The 18,796-nt window shown below is 40.7% G+C and overlaps 1 protein-coding gene across 1 annotated transcript in view; it reads right to left on the minus strand.

Annotated features, from left to right (window-relative positions):
* lrba (LPS-responsive vesicle trafficking, beach and anchor containing) overlaps positions 1-18,796 on the minus strand; it is a 901,160-nt gene that overhangs the window by 37,781 nt on the left and 844,583 nt on the right. The window contains exon 52 of the mRNA XM_078212471.1: positions 1,775-1,942. Coding sequence (XP_078068597.1) covers positions 1,775-1,942 — 168 coding nt within the window. The remainder of the gene's footprint in view (positions 1-1,774; positions 1,943-18,796) is intronic.

The raw sequence follows: 18,796 nt of genomic DNA on the forward strand, positions 1-18,796 counted from the left end.
TGATATAAAACTAAAGACAATCTATTAATTTAAATGGAGACTGAATCACATCTATCCATCCGAAGCAACTCTAACCCTTTATTCACACCTCACCTGAATACTGAAATTGGTCTTGACTCCCCTTGTGCATGGTCAGAGGAGGTCAACTAATGTAATATAAATCCATAGTCATTATTTGCCAAATTATTCGTCCTAGTTACTGTTATAAACAATGTATGATATTAAGTCGAATTTATTTGTGCGTCAAGAAAGGTGAAACGGTTTCAGTTTCATTTATGTTTTGTTTATGAACCTCGACGCCTGCATGTTTTTTTAAAAGTCTACTTATTAGTGGCACAAGTAGGCTTACATTAACACTGCAATGAAGTTACTGTGAAAATCCCCTAGTCGCCACACTCCGGCACCTGTTTGGGTGCACTGAGGGAGAATTTACCATGACCAATGCACCTCTTTTGGACTGTGGGAGGAAACTAGAGCATCCAGAGGAAATGCATGCAGATACAGTGAGAACGTGCAGACTCCACACCGACAGTGACCCAAGCTGGGAATCGAACCTGGGTCCCTAGCGCTGTGAAGCAGCAGTGCTAACCACTATGCCGCCTTGGTGTCTGGGTAGATATGTGGCTAAAACATTTCAAGTCCTTTGGGTTTGTTTGTATATTTTTAATGAGGTCTTACAATCCTGAAGTTAAAGAGATGGGTTTGAAAGGGTTGAAAGTTTAGTGATTCTAAAACAAAACACAAAAGTAGAAAAGCTTTACTATTGCCAAGTGACAGTGATCCAGTGACACAGACATAGAAAAAAGATGGGAGTTCGGTGTGTGGAGGGAGAAGACAGGAATCTGAAGCTTTCTGAGAAGAAAACCTGCAAAGCTAGTGCACTTTTCTTGTTTTAATAAATATTTTGTTCTTTGTATTAAATGCTCAGCAGCAGACTCCTGTGAATTTGTTCAGTAACTTTCCTCCAAAGTTTTGAAAAAAAATAGGATCTTTCAAGTCAGGTTTCACTCTGGGATTTGACTTGTCCAATAACAACAAAACTATTATAATTTAAGATGGAGTTAAATTTCATGAATTACCTCTCCATTATTTAATGATGAATTAAGAATTTTAACACTGGGCTTGACATTAATGAGCAGACAGAGTGAGAGCTGGCAGTTGGTCACAAATGTGTGGGAACACCCAATTTACAGAGGAACAACTCAGTATTATTTTACTTAAGTTTCATATTTCCAATGCACGTGAGCAGGCATGACACAATTTCACCTCACTATTGAAAAGGCTCAGTTAACAGATGCAATGTTGGAGGAGGTTTGGAATTCTGTACATTCTGGCTATTGCTATTACAAGGGAGGCTTAAATAACTTACTGCCCTGGCAAAAATTCACCTGTTACCTGTCTTAAAAGTCAACCGTGAGACCGCATGTCTCCAGTAGCATTCTGGAAGGAACCCTCTCCTACCCATCGTTTGAGGGATTAATAATGAGACTATTGTGTCCCCAATACAACAAGAACTCTTTACTCCATGTCAACATTCATTTATTTCTGGGTACATACATGTAGCTATAATGTACCAAGCAGTGTAACCTTGTCTAAAAATCATATTTAAATAAACTTATTTAATGTTTGAGTAAAATAAAGGTTTTAAGAGGGAAGGAGATCATTTTGGCTGTTTGACATTACTGCAATTGGCACCACAGCCAAAACCTGAGTTTGTGAAACTCCTATTGCTAGTAAAGAAACAGAAATATTACATAAAAATGGTTTTACTTACTGTTAGGGTATTCTCCAACACTGTGATTTTTCCCATTCCAGTACCAGAGAAGCAAAGTTGCATCCCGCGACCCTGACAGGATGTAACAGTCACCTCCAATGTACGATTCTGATCTGGCTAAACATGTTACAACATCCCAGTGTCCAAAAATCACCTGTGTAAGTTTACCTGAAAAAGAAAATCACCATAACTCAGCTTTTATTGAATATTCAATATTTCCTGATGCTGTACTGAAATTTTAATTAGTTCAATCAACATTCTTTCCAATGTCACATTGAGATAAGAATTACAAATGGTAACTTTTTAAAGACTGGTGTATTTCTGTGCAACAGACATAACAAGCAAAGGAGAGTTGCAAAGGCAGTTATGAAATTTAGCAAATGCTAAGTTCCTAAGCCAAGAAGTTTCTTCCGGTCCTGCTGTGTTGAGTGCAGGTAGGTTTCTGCTGAATCTGTGGATTGGATGCTCTTCTATGATGTTGTGCATACCTTGTTCTCTCCCCACATAGGGGGCTGCCACTAATGCCCCATCTGTGGAAGTTGGCCAACCAGGGATATATGGCCGATCCTGAGCCTATTGAGGGTGAACCAAGCTTTCTTTGGAAGGTTGCAACAAATCAGCTGTTGGGTTGGGTTTGAGACCATGTACTTATTTGTTGTGTCCAATGATTCCCATTCACTTGTCCAGATGGAATTTGCGTCGAACTTATGTGTGGGAGGGTTTTCCAGATCGGCCTTGATGGGAGTTGTACCTTGGGTGGGCCAAATAGATCATGAAGTGGTAGGTGAGGGGCATTGCAAATTTTTTGTGGGTTGTGGTAAGTTGGCGAATGTGTGGAGGAGTGATGTTTGCCATGACAGGGAGACAAGGGAGTGGTATAGAGCGTAGTGTTCCAGTAATGGTACGCATGGTAGCATTCAGTTGGGTATCAACCGTTGTGTGTGTGATAATCTTGATCAAACAGGGCACAGTATTCTGCTGCTGAGTACGAGTGCGCGAGTGCTGAGGTGTTGGTAGCAGTAACTCACTTAGAGTCGGCTAGTTTGGCAATCAAGCTGTTTCTAGACTTGACCTTGGCTGCAGTTGTTTTCAGGTGTCTGGGGTCATTCCAAAGTATGTTGGAGTTGTGTGATGTTTTAGATTGTAGCCATTAATTTGGCTGTTGAGTCTTTGTTAACTTTTGCATTAAGATGGAATAAGCTATTTATTGACTACATTTATTTATTGACTCCTAATTATTGACTACAGCTCAGCTTTCAACACTATCATTCCTGCAAAACACATCTCCAAACACTGTGGGCCTGGGCTCGGCTCCTCCCTCTGCGACTGGATCCTCTACTTCTTAACCCACAGACCACAATCAGTAAGGACAGGTGACAACACCTCCTCCACAATCATCCTCAACATCAGTGTCCCACAAGGCTGTGTCCTCAGCCCCTTACTATACTCCTTATACTCCTATGACTGTATGGCCAAATTCCCCTCCAACCCCATTTTCAAGTTTGCTGATGACACCACTGATCTCAAATAATGATGAGATGGAGTACAGGAAAGAGATAGAGAATCTGGTGCAATGACAACGATCTTTCAATGTTAGCAAAACGAAGAAGATAGTCATCGACTTCAGGAAGCGTAGCGAAGGGCATGCCCCTGTCTACATCAATGGGGATGAAGTGGAAATGGTCACGAGCTTCAAGTTTCTAGGTGTCCAGATCGCCAACAAACTGTCCTGGTCCCTCCATACCAATGCTATAGTTAAGAAAGCCCACCAATGCTTCTACTTTCTCAGGAGGCTAAGGAATTTAGTATGTCTGCTATAACTCTCACCAACCTTTACAGATGCACCATAGAAAGCATTCTTTCTGGTTGTATCACAGCTTGGTATGGCTCCTGCTCTGTCCAAGACCGCAAGAAACCATAAAGGGTTGTGAACGAAGCTGAAGTTATCAGGCAAACCAGCCTCCCATCCATTGACTCTGTCTACACTTCCCACTGCCTCAGAAAAGCAGCCAGCATAATCGACGACCCCACGCACCCCAGACATTCTCTTCCACCTTCTTTCGTCGGGAGAAAGATAGAAAAGTTTGAGGCCACGTACCAACCGACTCAATAATCAGTTCTTCCCTGCTGCTATCAGACCTTTGAATGGACCTACCTTATATTAAGTTGATCTTTCTCTACACTCTAGCTATGACTGTAACACTACATTCTGCACCCTTTCCTCTCCTCCTCTATGTATGGTATGCTTTTCTGTATAGCGCGCAAGAAACAATACTTTTCACTTTTTCACTAATACATGTAACAATAATAAATCAAATAAATCAAAACAAATCAAAAGCTGGATACCATTTCTGCAGAGCTTGACTTCAGATGTCATGAATCACAGTATTGTTCAAGTTTTGACAAGTCCTCGTTTAGGGTTCAGTCCAAGGTGTCAAAGTTGGGAACTTGAGTTACGAGGCAGATGGCATTGAATTTTCAGGAGGTAATTTTTGGAAGATTATTTGTGTACAGGTTGAATAGAGTTAGATTTGATTTTGATTTGATTTATTATTATCACATATATTAGTATACAGTGAAAAGTATTGTTTCTTGCGCGCTATACAGACAGAGCATACTGTTCATAGAGAAGGAAATGAGAGAGTGCAGAATGTAGTGTTACAGTCATAGCTAGGGTGTAGAGAAAGATCAACTTAATGCAAGGTAGGTCCATTCAAAAGTCTGACCGCAGCAGGGAAGAAGCTGTTCTTGAGTCAGTAGGTATCGGTTGGACTTTTGTATCTTTTTCCCGAAGGAAGAAGGTGGAAGAGAGAATGTCCGGGTTGCGTGGGGTCCTTAATTATGCTGGCTGCTTTGCCGAGGCAGTGGGAAGTATAGACAGAGTCAATGGATGGGAAGCTGGTTTGCGTGGTGGATTGGGCTACATTCACAACCTTTTCTAGTTTCTTGCAGTCTTGGGCAGAGCAGGAGCCATACCAAGCTATGATACAACCAGAAAGAAGGCTTTCTATGGTGCATCTGTAGTTGGTGAGAGTCATAGCTGACATGCCAAATTTCCTTAGTCTTCTGAGAAAGTAGCGGTGTTCGTGGGCTTTCTTAACTATAGTGTTGGCATGGGGGGACCAGGACAGGTTGTTGGGATCTGGACACCTAAAAACTTGAAACTCTTGACCCTTTCTACTTCATCCCCGTTGATGTAGACAGGGGCATGTTCTCCTCTACGCTTCCTGAAGTCGATGACAATCTCCTTTGTTTTGTTGATATTGAGGGAGAGATTATTGTTGCTGCACCAGTTCACCAGATTCTCTATCTCATTCCTGTACTCTCATCATTGTTTGAGTTCCGACCCACTATGGCAGTGTTGTCAGCAAACTTGTAAATGGAGTTGGAAGGGAATTTGGCCGCATAGTTATAAGTGTATAAGGAGTATAGTAGGGAGCTGAGAACACAGCCTTGTGGGGCACCGGTGTTGAGGATGATCGTGTAGAATGGTGTTGTTACCTATCCTTATTGATTGTGGTCTGTGGGAAGTTCAGGATCCAGTTGGAGAGGGAGTTCCCGAGGCCCAGGCCACGGAGTTTGGAGATGAGTTTCTTAGGAATAAAGGTGCTGAAGGTGAAGCTGTGGTCAATAAATAGGTGTCTGACATAGGTGTCTTTGTTATCTAGGTGTTCCAGGGTTGAGTGCAGGACCAGGGAGATGGCGACTGGTGTGGACCTGTTGCGACGGTAGGCAAATTGTAGTGGATCCATGCAGTCCGGGAGGCTGGAGCCAGTACTGAGCCTTGGGGAAGTCCAATTATTTGTCTTTTGTACCTGCTTTTTGCCTGTTCAAAGTGAACTCTGAACCTTTGATTGTTCAACAGTGTTTTGATGGTTTTGGGCAGGGTGGGGGAGGGGGTGGCGCTCGGCAACTTCAGGAGGAGGCTGTGTGCCAGTGTCGTATGCGGCTGAGAGTTCAAGGAATACAGCACCTGTCTTCAAGTTTTTCTGAAAGCTGTTTTAAATGTAGGTGGTAAGGGCTAGCACCTACTCCCCTGTACTGCAGTATTTGTGGAAAGCAGTTTGGTCGACATCAAGGACTTCTTCTACGATTGGGGATATGCGCTGCAGTATAAGGCATTCAAGGATTTTGTATGGGACCAACAGGAGATTGGACAGTAGCTAGCTGCAAGAATGGGGATTTATCCAGGTTTTGGTCTGCAAAATGGGAAATAATTGCTGAAGCACAAACCTACCAGATGCTACAGCACTCTTACCAGTAGTTAGAATCAACAATGTTGTAAAACAGACAGATTGGGGACATTTTTACTAAAAACTAAAAAATGTGGCTTTTATTATATTTCTTTGCAGATAGGGAGAAGATGGAGCGTTTTTGCACATTATTTTATTTTATCCACACACTGCTCAAGTTTCACCTACCCACACAACACACCCTGATGAAAGAAATAACAGGTAAATGTTTTCATCTCCCCTTGATTTTCTTCAGAGGGTGTGCCAACCTAGCAAAAGGGGTTGACAATTGGTTTTCCTTCCGTGGCACCCAGCCCTAATTGCTGTTTCCAGTAACTTTTGAATCAAGATCAGAAACTCAGGTTGTGAAGATTCAAGGTCCCAGCTATGCTAACATTTCAGTTTTAATAGATGAGGGATGAATGACTAACTCTTCAGTTCTAGCACAGCTAGATTTCTTAGAACCTTTCAAAACTCAAAATGATGTGATTTTAAAAATTGGACTGTCTGGTTTTATATTTCATATAGATTTGTAATGATGGTCAAATAATAGTTCCTATCCAATAAGTGTGTGGAAGGGCAGCCAGCATAGGGATATAGATTAATGCATATGTGTACTCACTTATCACATATCATGTGTGTGCAACTTTAAAAGGATCGGTCTAGAATATATAAGTCAATAGAAATGTTTGAAGTTGAACACTAGGATCTAGCAATAATTATTTCAAATACTGGCAGTACTTAAATAAAGGCACCAAAAATGATTAATTTACCAAAATATTCCAGACCAATGTCTAAATAGTGATTACCTGATGCTTAAAAAAGCCATGTGACAACTTAAACAACTATATCAGTTGCCACAAACACATGTATGAGCAGTCATTCTTCAATGATACAGTGCTTTTATCTAAAAGGCTGCAATCCATATATTTGTCAAGCAATATTACCTCACTTTGTTCCACTTTTCTTGAAAGAGTGCCATTGACATAAAATGTGTGGTCTCTATCAACGGAATTTTCTAATACAATAGAGGCTACCTTTGAAATTTCAGGGAGAATGCAATTGTCTAGGTTTGAAAGCTTGCTACTGGATTAGGTGTCACCTTCTAAACTTGTGGAGCTAGTTCTGCAAAAGGAAGAAATTGTTTTAATAGTATAATTTAGTACAGTGGAACATGGCAGATAATAGTGGTTGAGCTGGTTTTGTCTCATTTGTGATGTATTTCAAGATTTAGGTGTTAATTTATGGAAAATCAACAAAACAAAAGGGAAAACAGTTATGTAAAGATAGTTTTTTTTCAAAATGCTAACACTGGAAATACTGCAACATCTAAATGCATATTGAAACTTCAGTTACAGTAGTCTTCTGCAGCTGGCACATGAAGATTACAGTATTGCATCTGATTTTGCAATTTTCTCTCAGTGTGATTAAACAAGTTACCAATACAAATTAAGTGCACCACAAATATTAATTACCAGTCCCAAATTTTGAGGGTGATATTTTTGGCATAACAATTAGTGCAATTTAGGGACTAATATTAAATATCAGGAGACAAATTCAAGAATCAGAGCCCCATAGAAACATAAAAAATAGGAGTTGGAATAGGATGCTTGGTCCCTTTGAATGCTGCACCATTCAAATAATCATGGCTATCCTCTACCTTAACACCATACTCCCACTCTCTCCCATATTCCTTGATGCCTTTAGTGACTAGAAATCTATCAATTTCGTTCTTAAAATATTCAGTGACTTGGCCTCCACCATCTTCTGTATAGAGAATTCTACAGGTTCACCACCCTAAGTGAAGGAAAATTTGTCAATTACATACAATGGAAATTGAGGCCTTTGGTTTCCTACTGAAAAGTACAACCTCATGAAATATGCTTTAAGATATATGAATTCACTTAAGACAATAATCATACTTTAAAAAAATTAAGGCAGATAATAAACTATACATTCACATGAAGAGGAAAGACAGGTTCTTACTTGAAGGAGCCCAATGAAAGTTGGATATTCAACAATTTATTACTCTTAGCATTTAGGGTTGATTTAAAGAGTTTGTGCCGCTGGCATGTAGTCTACTCCGCTGAGAGTGCAATTTCAGGGGCACAGCCCTCACAATTTTTAAAATCAATGGAACATAAAAGGTATGGTGCCCTGATTTCCTAAATAAGCTCTTGGTAGGCCAGGTTCTGTAGTGAGAATGGCCTAGAATCAACACTGTCAGCAGTACTTCAGTTCCACTTGGGATCTCTCCACATTTATTAAGTTAACAATGAGTTTGCAGCCCTTTATCTACCAATACCGATATATATCTAGCTCCATCATATATAATAATGGAGCATCTCCATTACACGTAACAAAAGCATCTGTATTCTATATTGCGCTTATGCTTCATATGAAGCTTAATTAAACATTTAGGATTTCATTCGACAAAAAGCATAATTTGTTGAAATAAAATTGAATCATAGCTATCATTACATGGATTATATCACACACTGAATTGCTCTACATTAAACCAAGATATAGCAATAGAGAAAGATGTTAATATAAATATTATCACGCATGTAGGATATAGATTTAAAAGCAAAAGCGGATTGATATTTTGTGGCTTTTTGTCACCAAATCTTTGTTTACATTCTCAGAATGTGGCCAATGTTGGCATAACCATAATTATTGCCCATCTGTCGTTGGATTCAGAAGGCCATCTGGTTCACAGCAATTATTTGTACAACCGGCTGGCCCATTCGGTCCCTACAGAAGGAATTAAGCATCAAATGCATATCGTGAGAGTGGATGTGTGTGCAAACTAGACTGGGTGAGGGAGGCATTAGTAAACCATTTGGATTTTTATGTGAATTTGACAGCTTTCATGATTATTTTTCTAGTGGTATCCCATAATAAACAGGTTTATTGAACTGAATTGCTATAGTGAGATTTGAACTAATGATCTTTTGGTTGATAATTCAGGACCCTAATCACAATGCATTTGTTTGCTTTGCAATTCTTAGCCTGGCAAAGAATAGTTTGAGTAGTGGTTGTCTGTTCACAGGTGGTGCACAATATTATTTTTTGCCTGCTGTTGCAGAAGCAAGCGTGAATGTTTCCCTCTAATAGGAAAAAAAAGTCCAACATGGGCATATGTGAAAAGGTAAGGATCTGAGGACTGGCTGCAGTACAACTGAATTATTAACTGAGAAACATTCACTGTGAATATAAAGGTAACAGTGAATTAAATCACATTGCTGTTGAATTGTAGTGAATGGTTCTGCAGCATTAGCAGGGAATGGGGACAGATTAGGACTTCTCTCTCCTTGTCTGGGTACTAAAAATATACAATCAGACAGAACTGTTCAATCAAAAATGCTCATTTAAGGGAAATTTAACAAAAAACCCCACCATAAGCAGCATTGCAAAACGTATTTGTCAATAACCACTATTTCCCCGGTGCAATTTGAAAAGTGCTGGCTATGAATTAAATGAAGTATCTATTCATCCCAGCTTAAACCATTCTAAACCTATTGTCCACAAAAAGATGTTGAAGCCAAATGATAATTTGAAGAACAATCCATTCCTCAATTTTCTTTTCATAGTTTCTCTGCTTTTTAACCTCCTTGCTTTCAAGCCTCATCCATCATCAATCTTAAAATGGAAGGAATATGTGGCTGTCCAAGAGTATCCCACTTCAGGACTTCAGCAAGCACAAAAATCAAGGCTGACACTCCAGATGAGTGCTGCACTACCAGAGATGCCTTCTTTCAGATGAATTGTTGGACCAAGGCCCCATCTGCCCCCTCACGTGGACATAAAAGATCCCGTGGCATTATTTTGAAGAGGGGAGTTACCCATTGTCCGAGCCAACATTTGTCCTTTGATCAACATCAGAAAAACAGATTATCTTGGTCGTAGTAGAGGCGGATACAATTTTGTCTTTTAAAAAGCACTTAAGACAGTTACATGGGTACGGTTGGTATAGAGGGATATGCGCCAAACACGGGCAATTGGGATTAGCATAATGGTAAAAACTGTAGGGCCCGTTTCCATGCTGTAAGCCCCTGACTCAGTTTCTATGGGGAAGTTTTTCACACAGAGTGGTGGGCGAGTGGAATCGGCTGCCGTCCGTTGGTGGTGGAGGCAAACTCAATAGGGTCTTTTAAGAGATTCCTGGATGAGTACATGGGACTTAATAGGATGGAGGGTTATAGGTAGGCCTAAAAGGTAGGGATATGTTCGGCACAACTTGTGGGGGCAAAGGGCCTGTTTTGTGCTGTAGTTTTTCTATGTTTCTTCTTCTATGTTTCAATGCTGTTTGTGGGAGCTTGCCATTTCCAATTTGGTTGCCACATCTACATTGCAACAGTGATTACATTTTTAAAATACCTAAATGGCTGTTTGTGGGTGTCCCGTAGTCATGAAAGGCATTATTATAAATGCAAGTCTTTCTTTCTTACCACTTTTCATTTCCTTTGAGGAAGTTACCAGTCTTCACTTGGTTAAGAATAGGCATTTTACTGCTCAAAGCATCAAGAAAGTGATTGAATAGTGTGGCATTGTATGGCAAATTGCCAAGAAAATCCCATTCTTACTTTTGAACTTATTACCGTGCAAAGCCACCATTATGGCAGACTCAAAAAGAATGGGCCACTGTCTGCCAGATCTGATTATCATAATACCTAAAAGATTGGACAGTCATATGCAAGAGGTGTGTAGGGGCGAGGGGACAAGACCATGAAAAGGCAAGCATGATAATTTTAGATCTGAGGCATTGGGGAACAGAAGCTAATGTAGCTGAACAAGTATAAGCACGAGAATGGGAGGGACATGATGTGGGATATATTGAAGGCGGTACGATAGCACAATGGTTAGCACTGCTGTTTCACAGTGCCAGGGACCCAGGTTCGATTCCCGGCTTAGGTCACTGTGTGGAGTTTGCATGTTCTCCCCGTGTCTGCGTGGGTTTCCTCCAGGTGCTCCAATTTCCTCCCACATTCTGAAAGACATGCTGATTAGGTGGATTAACCCGAACAGGCGCCGGACTGTGGCGACTAGGGCAATTTCACAGCAACTTCATTGCAGTGTTAATGTAAGCCTTATTTGAGACTAAACTAAAAACTTTATATATGGGAAGTAGAGTTTGGATGGGCTAAACTTTATGAGGGGTGAAAGATAGGAGGTAAACCAGTAACACAGAAGGGTCATATGGACTTGAAAAGTTAACTCTGTTTCTCTCTCCTCAGGCGTTTCCAGACCTGCTGAGTTTATCCAGCATTTTCTGTTTTTATTTCAGATTCCCACTATCTGCAGTATTTTGCTTTTATTGGAATAGTCACATCTGGAGGTGACAAAGGTATCATTAAGGAATTCAGTGGCAGAAGGCTGAGGAAGGTGCATATATAGGAGATATGGAGTTCAAAACAAGCAGTTTTTGTAATGGAGGGGATGTGGGAATGGAAGCTTAGCTCTGGGTCAAACACTCTGGTTCCTTAACACATAAGCGAATGGTACCGGAAGGAATTGGTTATAAATTTGACAAACATTTTCATAGTGGGAAGGGCATTTAAGTATTAGCAGCGAATAACTTTTTTTCCTTTCATCACAGCCTGAAATGACAGCATCTTCCTCAACTATTTTGTTCATGTGGTATTACCTCCAAGATTTTTATGAATAGTAACTTCCTATAAATTGAACAAGTCTGGGGAACTGTTCCTTAGGCATTCAGCTCTGAGTTGCACTATAATATTATAATGAAATAGTAATTATTGGGTAAGACAGAAAAGCCATCCATTCAGAATTAGCAATCAGGTATCTCTGGAGCCTTGCTGGATAATAGAGTTGGGTCATAGTTAACTAAATGGATTAGAAATGCTTTTGAAAGGTTGCACAGTATTCTCTGTGAGGAGAATTTTGACAATATGTAAGCCATTGGCTCATTTAGTCAACAGTTTGACACCTAGGCTAATTCCCTTGGATTAGAGGATGGCTCACACAGTTTCATTATTTCAAACAAATGGAACCCAAGAAATTTAGGCCCGTGTTTCAAAACTTGGAAGGAGGGAGATTGCTATAAAGCGTAATACAAGATATAACACATGATTATTTGTAGAATTCTGCACAGCCAACATTCCTTTAGGAAACTTGAGTTAATCGCCAGAATAGTGGATAAAGATGTTACACATTTTGACATCCAAAAAGTATCTGATTAAGTACTGTACTATATATACAGTTACTATAAACAAGTTAGATCTCATAGGATTATAGAGTAGTTATATTAGACAAGTAGCTGGTTCACAATGATGCACATGATGTGGAGATGCCAGCGTTGGACTGGGGTAAACACAGTAAGAAGTCTCACAACACCAGGTTAAAGTCTAACAGGTTTATTTGGTAGCAAACGCCACTAGCTTTCAGAGCGTGCTGCTCCTTCGTCAGGTGGAGTGGGAGATCCTAGAAATAGGTTTTATAGAACAAAGAGCAAAGAAAAGTAAGCACAGGAACAGGCCTTTCGACACTCCAAGCCTGTGCTAATCATGATGCCCTAAATAAAAACAACCTTCTGCCCTTACTCAGTCCATATCGCTTTATGCCCCCCCTATTCATGTACCCTCTTAGATGTTGCTAATGTGCCTGCTTCCACCACCTCCTCTGGCAGCGTGTTCCAGGCACCCACCCACTCTGCATGAAACATTTCTCCCTTAAACTTTCCCCCTCTCACCTTGAACTTGTGCCCCTTGTAATTGACACTTCCACCCTAGGAAAAAGACTCTGACTATCCACCCTGTCTATGCCTCTTAAAATTTTGTAGACCTTTACCAGGTCTCCCTTCAGTTTCCATCTTTCCAGTGAAAACAATCCTAGTTTATTCAACCTCTCCTCATAGTCAACACCCTCGAGACCAGGCAACATCCTGATGAATCTTCTTTGCACTCTCTCCAAAGCTTCCATGTCCTTCTGGTAGTGTGGTGACCAGAACTGCATGCAATACTCCAAATGTGGCCGAGCCAAGGTTTTATATAGCTGCAACATAATTTCCCAACTCTTGTACTCAATGCCCCAGCTGATAAAGGCAAGCATGCCATATGCCTTATAGGATTTTATTTTGGGTTTTGCTCTTCATTAATTTAATTTATGATCTTAATTAGGGCCTATACCGAACTGTTAATGAATTAATAGATAATATACACTGCACACTACATTTAATTTAGAATAAATTGATAGATTGCAGTCTAACATTGATCAATTATGTGAATGTGGTAATTGGCACAATGTGATTAAAGGTAGTGTCATGTACTTGGGATCAGGAAGCCCCATGAATGTTTATACTCTACAGGACTACCATTTAAAGACAAAGTATTTGAGGAATTGGAGAGACATTTCCGTAGAATTTTCTCAAATTGGCTGCAGGTTTTTTCTTTGGTTTTTGACCTCAAACAGGAGATAATTTTGATACAATGTGGAATGAACAATGTGAGAAGTTTACTCGCTAACCAGATGATGCAGACTTGATGAGCCTGACAGTTTTTCAGTTTGTTCTTACAGCCTACATTATTTTCATTCCATTCATAACTTCCTTTTACCAAAGTATGTATTATCAACACCATGTTGCCTCGTCATGAGCCTCAAAAATGCTACCTTTTCCTTTATAGTCTCCCCTCCAATGTTCTCCTTTTTTCTTCTAAAGAGATTCTCTTCCATAATGACCAGCAACCATCAGGTGTTTCAACTAACTGACATATGACCATTTATAGAGAAATTTGGCAGCATAATGGGCAATCCAATTGTCCAATATCTTATCAAATGCATTTTCCAGGAATTATCACTGGATAAAAACCACAAACAGGGACTTTCACAGAAAAGAAAAGGAGCAGTCTCAGCTGGAGTGGAGTGGGTGGATTTGAGGAGTTAACTGAAAGCTTAGTCGAAGAGTATGGTGGAAAGAAAGGTAGAAGATAAAAGCAAAATACTGCAGATGCTGGAAATCTGAAATAACACCAGAAAATGCTGGATAAATTTAGCAGGCCTGGCAGAATCTGTGGGGAGAGAAACACAGTTAATGTTTCAAGTCCAATATGACCCTTCTACAGAACTTCTGTTGTCCTTTGGTGCATTATCAGTGATTTTGTCAATCACTGATAATGTCTTTAAGTCCTTTGAATCCGAGAACAACATGGGAAATATTCTAACAATATATTAAAATCTTGCATACAGTATAAGTTTCATGCATAGTTGCCTCACTTTATGCTGCTATACGTTTCTAAATTATGTTTTTGCCATCCACACTCAAAATAAAATATTATATTAGAATTGAAGAGGTAAGGAATTTACAAATCAAAAACAAGGAACGTGACTAACATGGATAAACTTCTAAGGATTCATGAAAATAACCATATCCAGTCTGGAGAACTCACCAATAATAACAATTAAACATATGATAAATGGACTGCATCACTCAAATGATTTTTTGAAAATAAACATCTCTCATTTTTTCCCTCAGTAACTGCAAATTCTCATTTCAAGATAAAATTTTAAACAAAATATTTTAAATGCAATGCTTCACAATTATATGATTCAGTTTACCTTTTGTTTCCTTTAATACCTTCTTCTAAGTTTTCACTTCAAGCTTTCAACCGAAGTTTCAAAAGCCTGAGTTTTGACTGGATATTGCTCCCAGGACTGCTGCAGTTATTAACCACATCTGTGCATTCTGAACATGTGCACCTTATAGAATTTCTAAGCATGCATCTGAGATTAAGTGCACTGTACCTCCTCCCATTCTATTAGAATTTGAGAGATTCCCTGACTTATCCAAAAGACTTTGAAACAAACTGGAGATTAAATTCTCAAAGCTTTATTTCACATAAGATCATGGTCAAAATATTAACAATAGCTCCTTTTCTATTCTGAACTGTTTACTGACACACATGATTAACAGCACCTGTAGTCTCTTTGTTTTCATTTAGAAAACAAAATGAGAAACAGCTGAAACTAGTCATAGCATAGGTTATGGACTCCAACAACAACTCCTCTGTAGTATTGTAGGCATGTGCTTCAGAACCAGCTATGTCCCAAGCTAAATTGTTTCAACACAGCTAAAACACTGCTATCTATCCAACAACGTGGAAATCATCCAGCATGTCTTGAAACAAAAATGCAGGAAAAGTCCAAGCTGATCAATTTTGTCACCCTACACCCAATCATCAGTACAGTAATGGAAGGAGCCATCAACAGTGCTAGAGTGACAACAGCTCAGGGATGCTCAGTTTGAGTTCCATCCAAATCAATCCACTCCTGACCTCATTACAGCTTTGGTCCAAACACGGACACAAAAGCTGAATTCCAGAGTGATGGTGATTTGACACCAAGCAACATTTAACGGAGTTTGTCACCAAGGAACCCAAGTAAAACTGAAGTCAATGGTGATAATCAGAGAGCTTTACATCACAGATAGAGGCCCTTCGGTCCATCATTTCTGCGCCGGCCACCAAGCACCTATCTATTCTATTCCCATTTTCCAGCGCTTGGTCCATAGCCTTGTAAGTTATAAGACCATAACATACAGGAGCAGAATTTGGCTATCCGGCCCATCGAGTCTGCTCCACCATTCAATCATGGCTGGTAAGTTTCTCAACTCCATTTTCCTGCCTTTTCCCCATAACCTTCGATCCCCTTACCAATTAAGAACCTATCCATCTCTATTTTAAATATACTCAATGACCAGGCCTCCACAACCTTTGTGGCAATGAATTCCATAGATTCACAGCCCTCTGGCTGAAGTCCTCCTCATCTCGGTTCTAAGGCTGTGCCCTCGGATCCTAGTTTCACCTACTAATGGAAACATCTTCCCCACGTTCACTCTATCCAGGCCTTTCAGTATTCTTTAGGTTTCAAGGAAATCCCCCCTCATCCGAGTACAGACCCAGAGTCCTCAAATGTCAAGCTTTTAAACCTGGGATCATTCTCATGAACCTCCTCTGGACCCTCTCCAGGGCCAGCACATTCTTCCTTAGATACGGGGCCCAAAATTGCTCACAATATTCCAAATATGGTCTGACCAGAGCCTTATAAAGCCTCAGCAGTACATCCCTGCTTTTGTATTCTAGTCCTCTTGAAATGAATGCTAATGCTGCATTTGTCTTCCTAACTACCAACTCAACCTACAACTTAACCTTAAGAGAATCCCAAACTAGGATTCCCAAGTCCCTTTGAGCTTCCGATTTCTGAATTCCCTCCGCTTTTTGAAAATAGTCTGCGCCTCTATTCTTCCTACCAAAATGCATAACCTCACACTCTCCCATGTTATATTCCATCTGCCACTTCTTTTCCTACTCTCCTAACCTGTCCAAGTCCTTCTGCAGTCTCCCCGCTTCCTCAATACTACCTGTCTCTCCACCTATCTTTGTATCATCTGCAAACAATGCCACAATGCCCTCAGCTCCTTCATCTAGATCAGGGGTCTCCAAACTACGGCCCGCGGGCCACATCTGGCCCACAGCGGGCCGCATCCGGATCGGAGTTTGGAGACCGCTCATCTAGATCATTGGTGTATAGAGTGAAAAGTTGTGGTCCCAACATTGACCCCTGCGAATTCTGCTGGTCACTGGCTGCCATCCTGAAAAGGACCCTTTATCCCCACTCTCTGCCCTCTGCCAGTCAGCCAATCTTAAATTCATGCTAATACCTTGCCTCTCACACCATGGGCTCTTATCTTACTCAGCAGTCTCTTGGGCGGCATCTTGTCAAAGACCTTCTGGAAATCCAAGTAGATAACATCCACTGGCTCTCCTTTGTGTAACCTGCTTGTTACCTTCTCAAAGAATTTTAATAGACTTGTCAGGCATGACCTCCCCTTGATGAAACCATGCTGACTTCATCCTATTTCACCATGCACTCCCAAATATTCTGAAATTCTATCCTTAATAACGGACTCTAAAATCTTATCAACGACTGAGGTTAGGCTAACCGGCCTGTAGTTTCCTGTCTTTTGCCTCCCTCCCTTCTTAAACAGGGGTGTTACATTAGCGATTTTCCAGTCCTCTCGGACCCTCCCTGACTCCAGTGATTCCTGAAAGATCACAACTAATGCCTCTACTCTCTCTTCAGCTATCTCTTTCAGAACTCTGTCCACTCTTGCCTCTCTCTTACCCTTTATATATCTAAAAAAACTCTTGCATTCTTCTTTTATATTATTGGTGCTATGGTGTTTCAAGTGTTCATTTAAATGCTTAACGATTCAGTGCTTCTACTGCCCTTTCAGGCAGTGAGCTCCAGTTCCCACCACCCTCTGGGAGAAGAATATTTTCCACAAATTCTCTCTAAATCTTCTGCCCTTTACCTTAAATCTGTACCCCCTGTTTATTGACCTCTCTACTAAGGGGAAAAGATTCTTCCTATCTACCCCATCTATGTCCCTCATAATTTTGTACACCTCATTCAGGTCCCCCCTCAGCCCTCTCTGTTCTAAGGAGAACAACCCCAATTGGGGCAATCTCTTCAGTAGCTGATGTCAAATCTGGCACTAAAGGAAGGCAGTTGTGATTGTTGGAGGCCAATCATCCCAGCCCCAGATCATTGCTCCAGGAGTTCCACAAGGCAGCATGCACTAGTTTAATGGCCACCATTACTGAGGTTACCTATTAATTTGAGATTTAATCACTGAATTTAAATTCCACCAGCTGCTGTAGTGGGATTTGAACTAGCGCCTCCGGTGCATTAATCCAGACCTCTGGATGATTGGTCTAACAAAACTACCACTACGCTACTGTCCCTAGCAGACTGGGCCCGCAAACAGCAAGATCTGGACAACATTCAGCCTAGGGCTGATAAGTGGCTAATAACATTTGTGCTAGCAAGTGTCAAGCAAGGGCAATTGCCAACAAGAAAGAATCTAAAGATCTCTCCTCAGCTTTCAACAACATTACCATTGCGAAATCCTGTGCCTTTAATATCCTGAAATCTAACTGAACCAGCCATATGAATACTGTGATTGCAAAATCAGGACAAAGATTGGGAAGTAATTCACCACCCAACTCCCCAAAACCTATCTACAAGGCACAAGTCAGGAGTGTGATGAAATTTGATTTGATTCGTCACATGTATTATAATATGCACTGAAAAATATTGTTCCTTGCGCACTACACAGACAAAGCATACCATACAGAGAGGAAATAGAGGGGATGCAGTATTAATGTTATAGTCATAGCTAGGGTTTAGAGAAAGATCAGCTTAATACGAAGTAGGTCCATTCAAAAGTCTGATGGCAGCAGGAAAGAAACTATTCTTGAGTCGGTTGGAACGTGACCTCAGACTTTTATATCTATTTCCTGATGGAAGAAGGTGAAAGAAAGTACGTCCAGGGTGCGTGGAGTCCTTGATTATGCTGGCTGCTTTTCCGAGGCAGCGGGAAGTGTACACAGAATCAATAAATGGGAAGCTGGTTTGTGTGATGGACTGGCCTTCGTTCACAGCCCTTTGTAGTTTCTTGTGGTCTTGGACAAAGCAGGAGCCATGCCAAGCTGTGATACAACCAGAAAGAATGCTTTCTATGCTGCATCTGTAAAGGTTGGAGAGTGTTGTAGCGGACATGCCAAATTTCCTTCGCGTCCTGAGAAAGTAGAAGCATTGGCGGGCTTTCTTAACTATAGGGTCGGCATGGAGGGATCAAGACAGGCTGTTGGTGATCTGGACACTTAGCAATCTGAAGCTCTCGACCACTTCCACTTCATCCCCATTGATGTAGACAGGGGCATGTTCTCCACCACACTTCCTGAAGTCGATGACTACTTCCTTCATTTTG

Source organism: Mustelus asterias, chromosome 1, assembly GCF_964213995.1.
Source record: "Mustelus asterias chromosome 1, sMusAst1.hap1.1, whole genome shotgun sequence".
In the NCBI taxonomy this organism is placed as follows: Eukaryota; Metazoa; Chordata; class Chondrichthyes; order Carcharhiniformes; family Triakidae; genus Mustelus; species Mustelus asterias.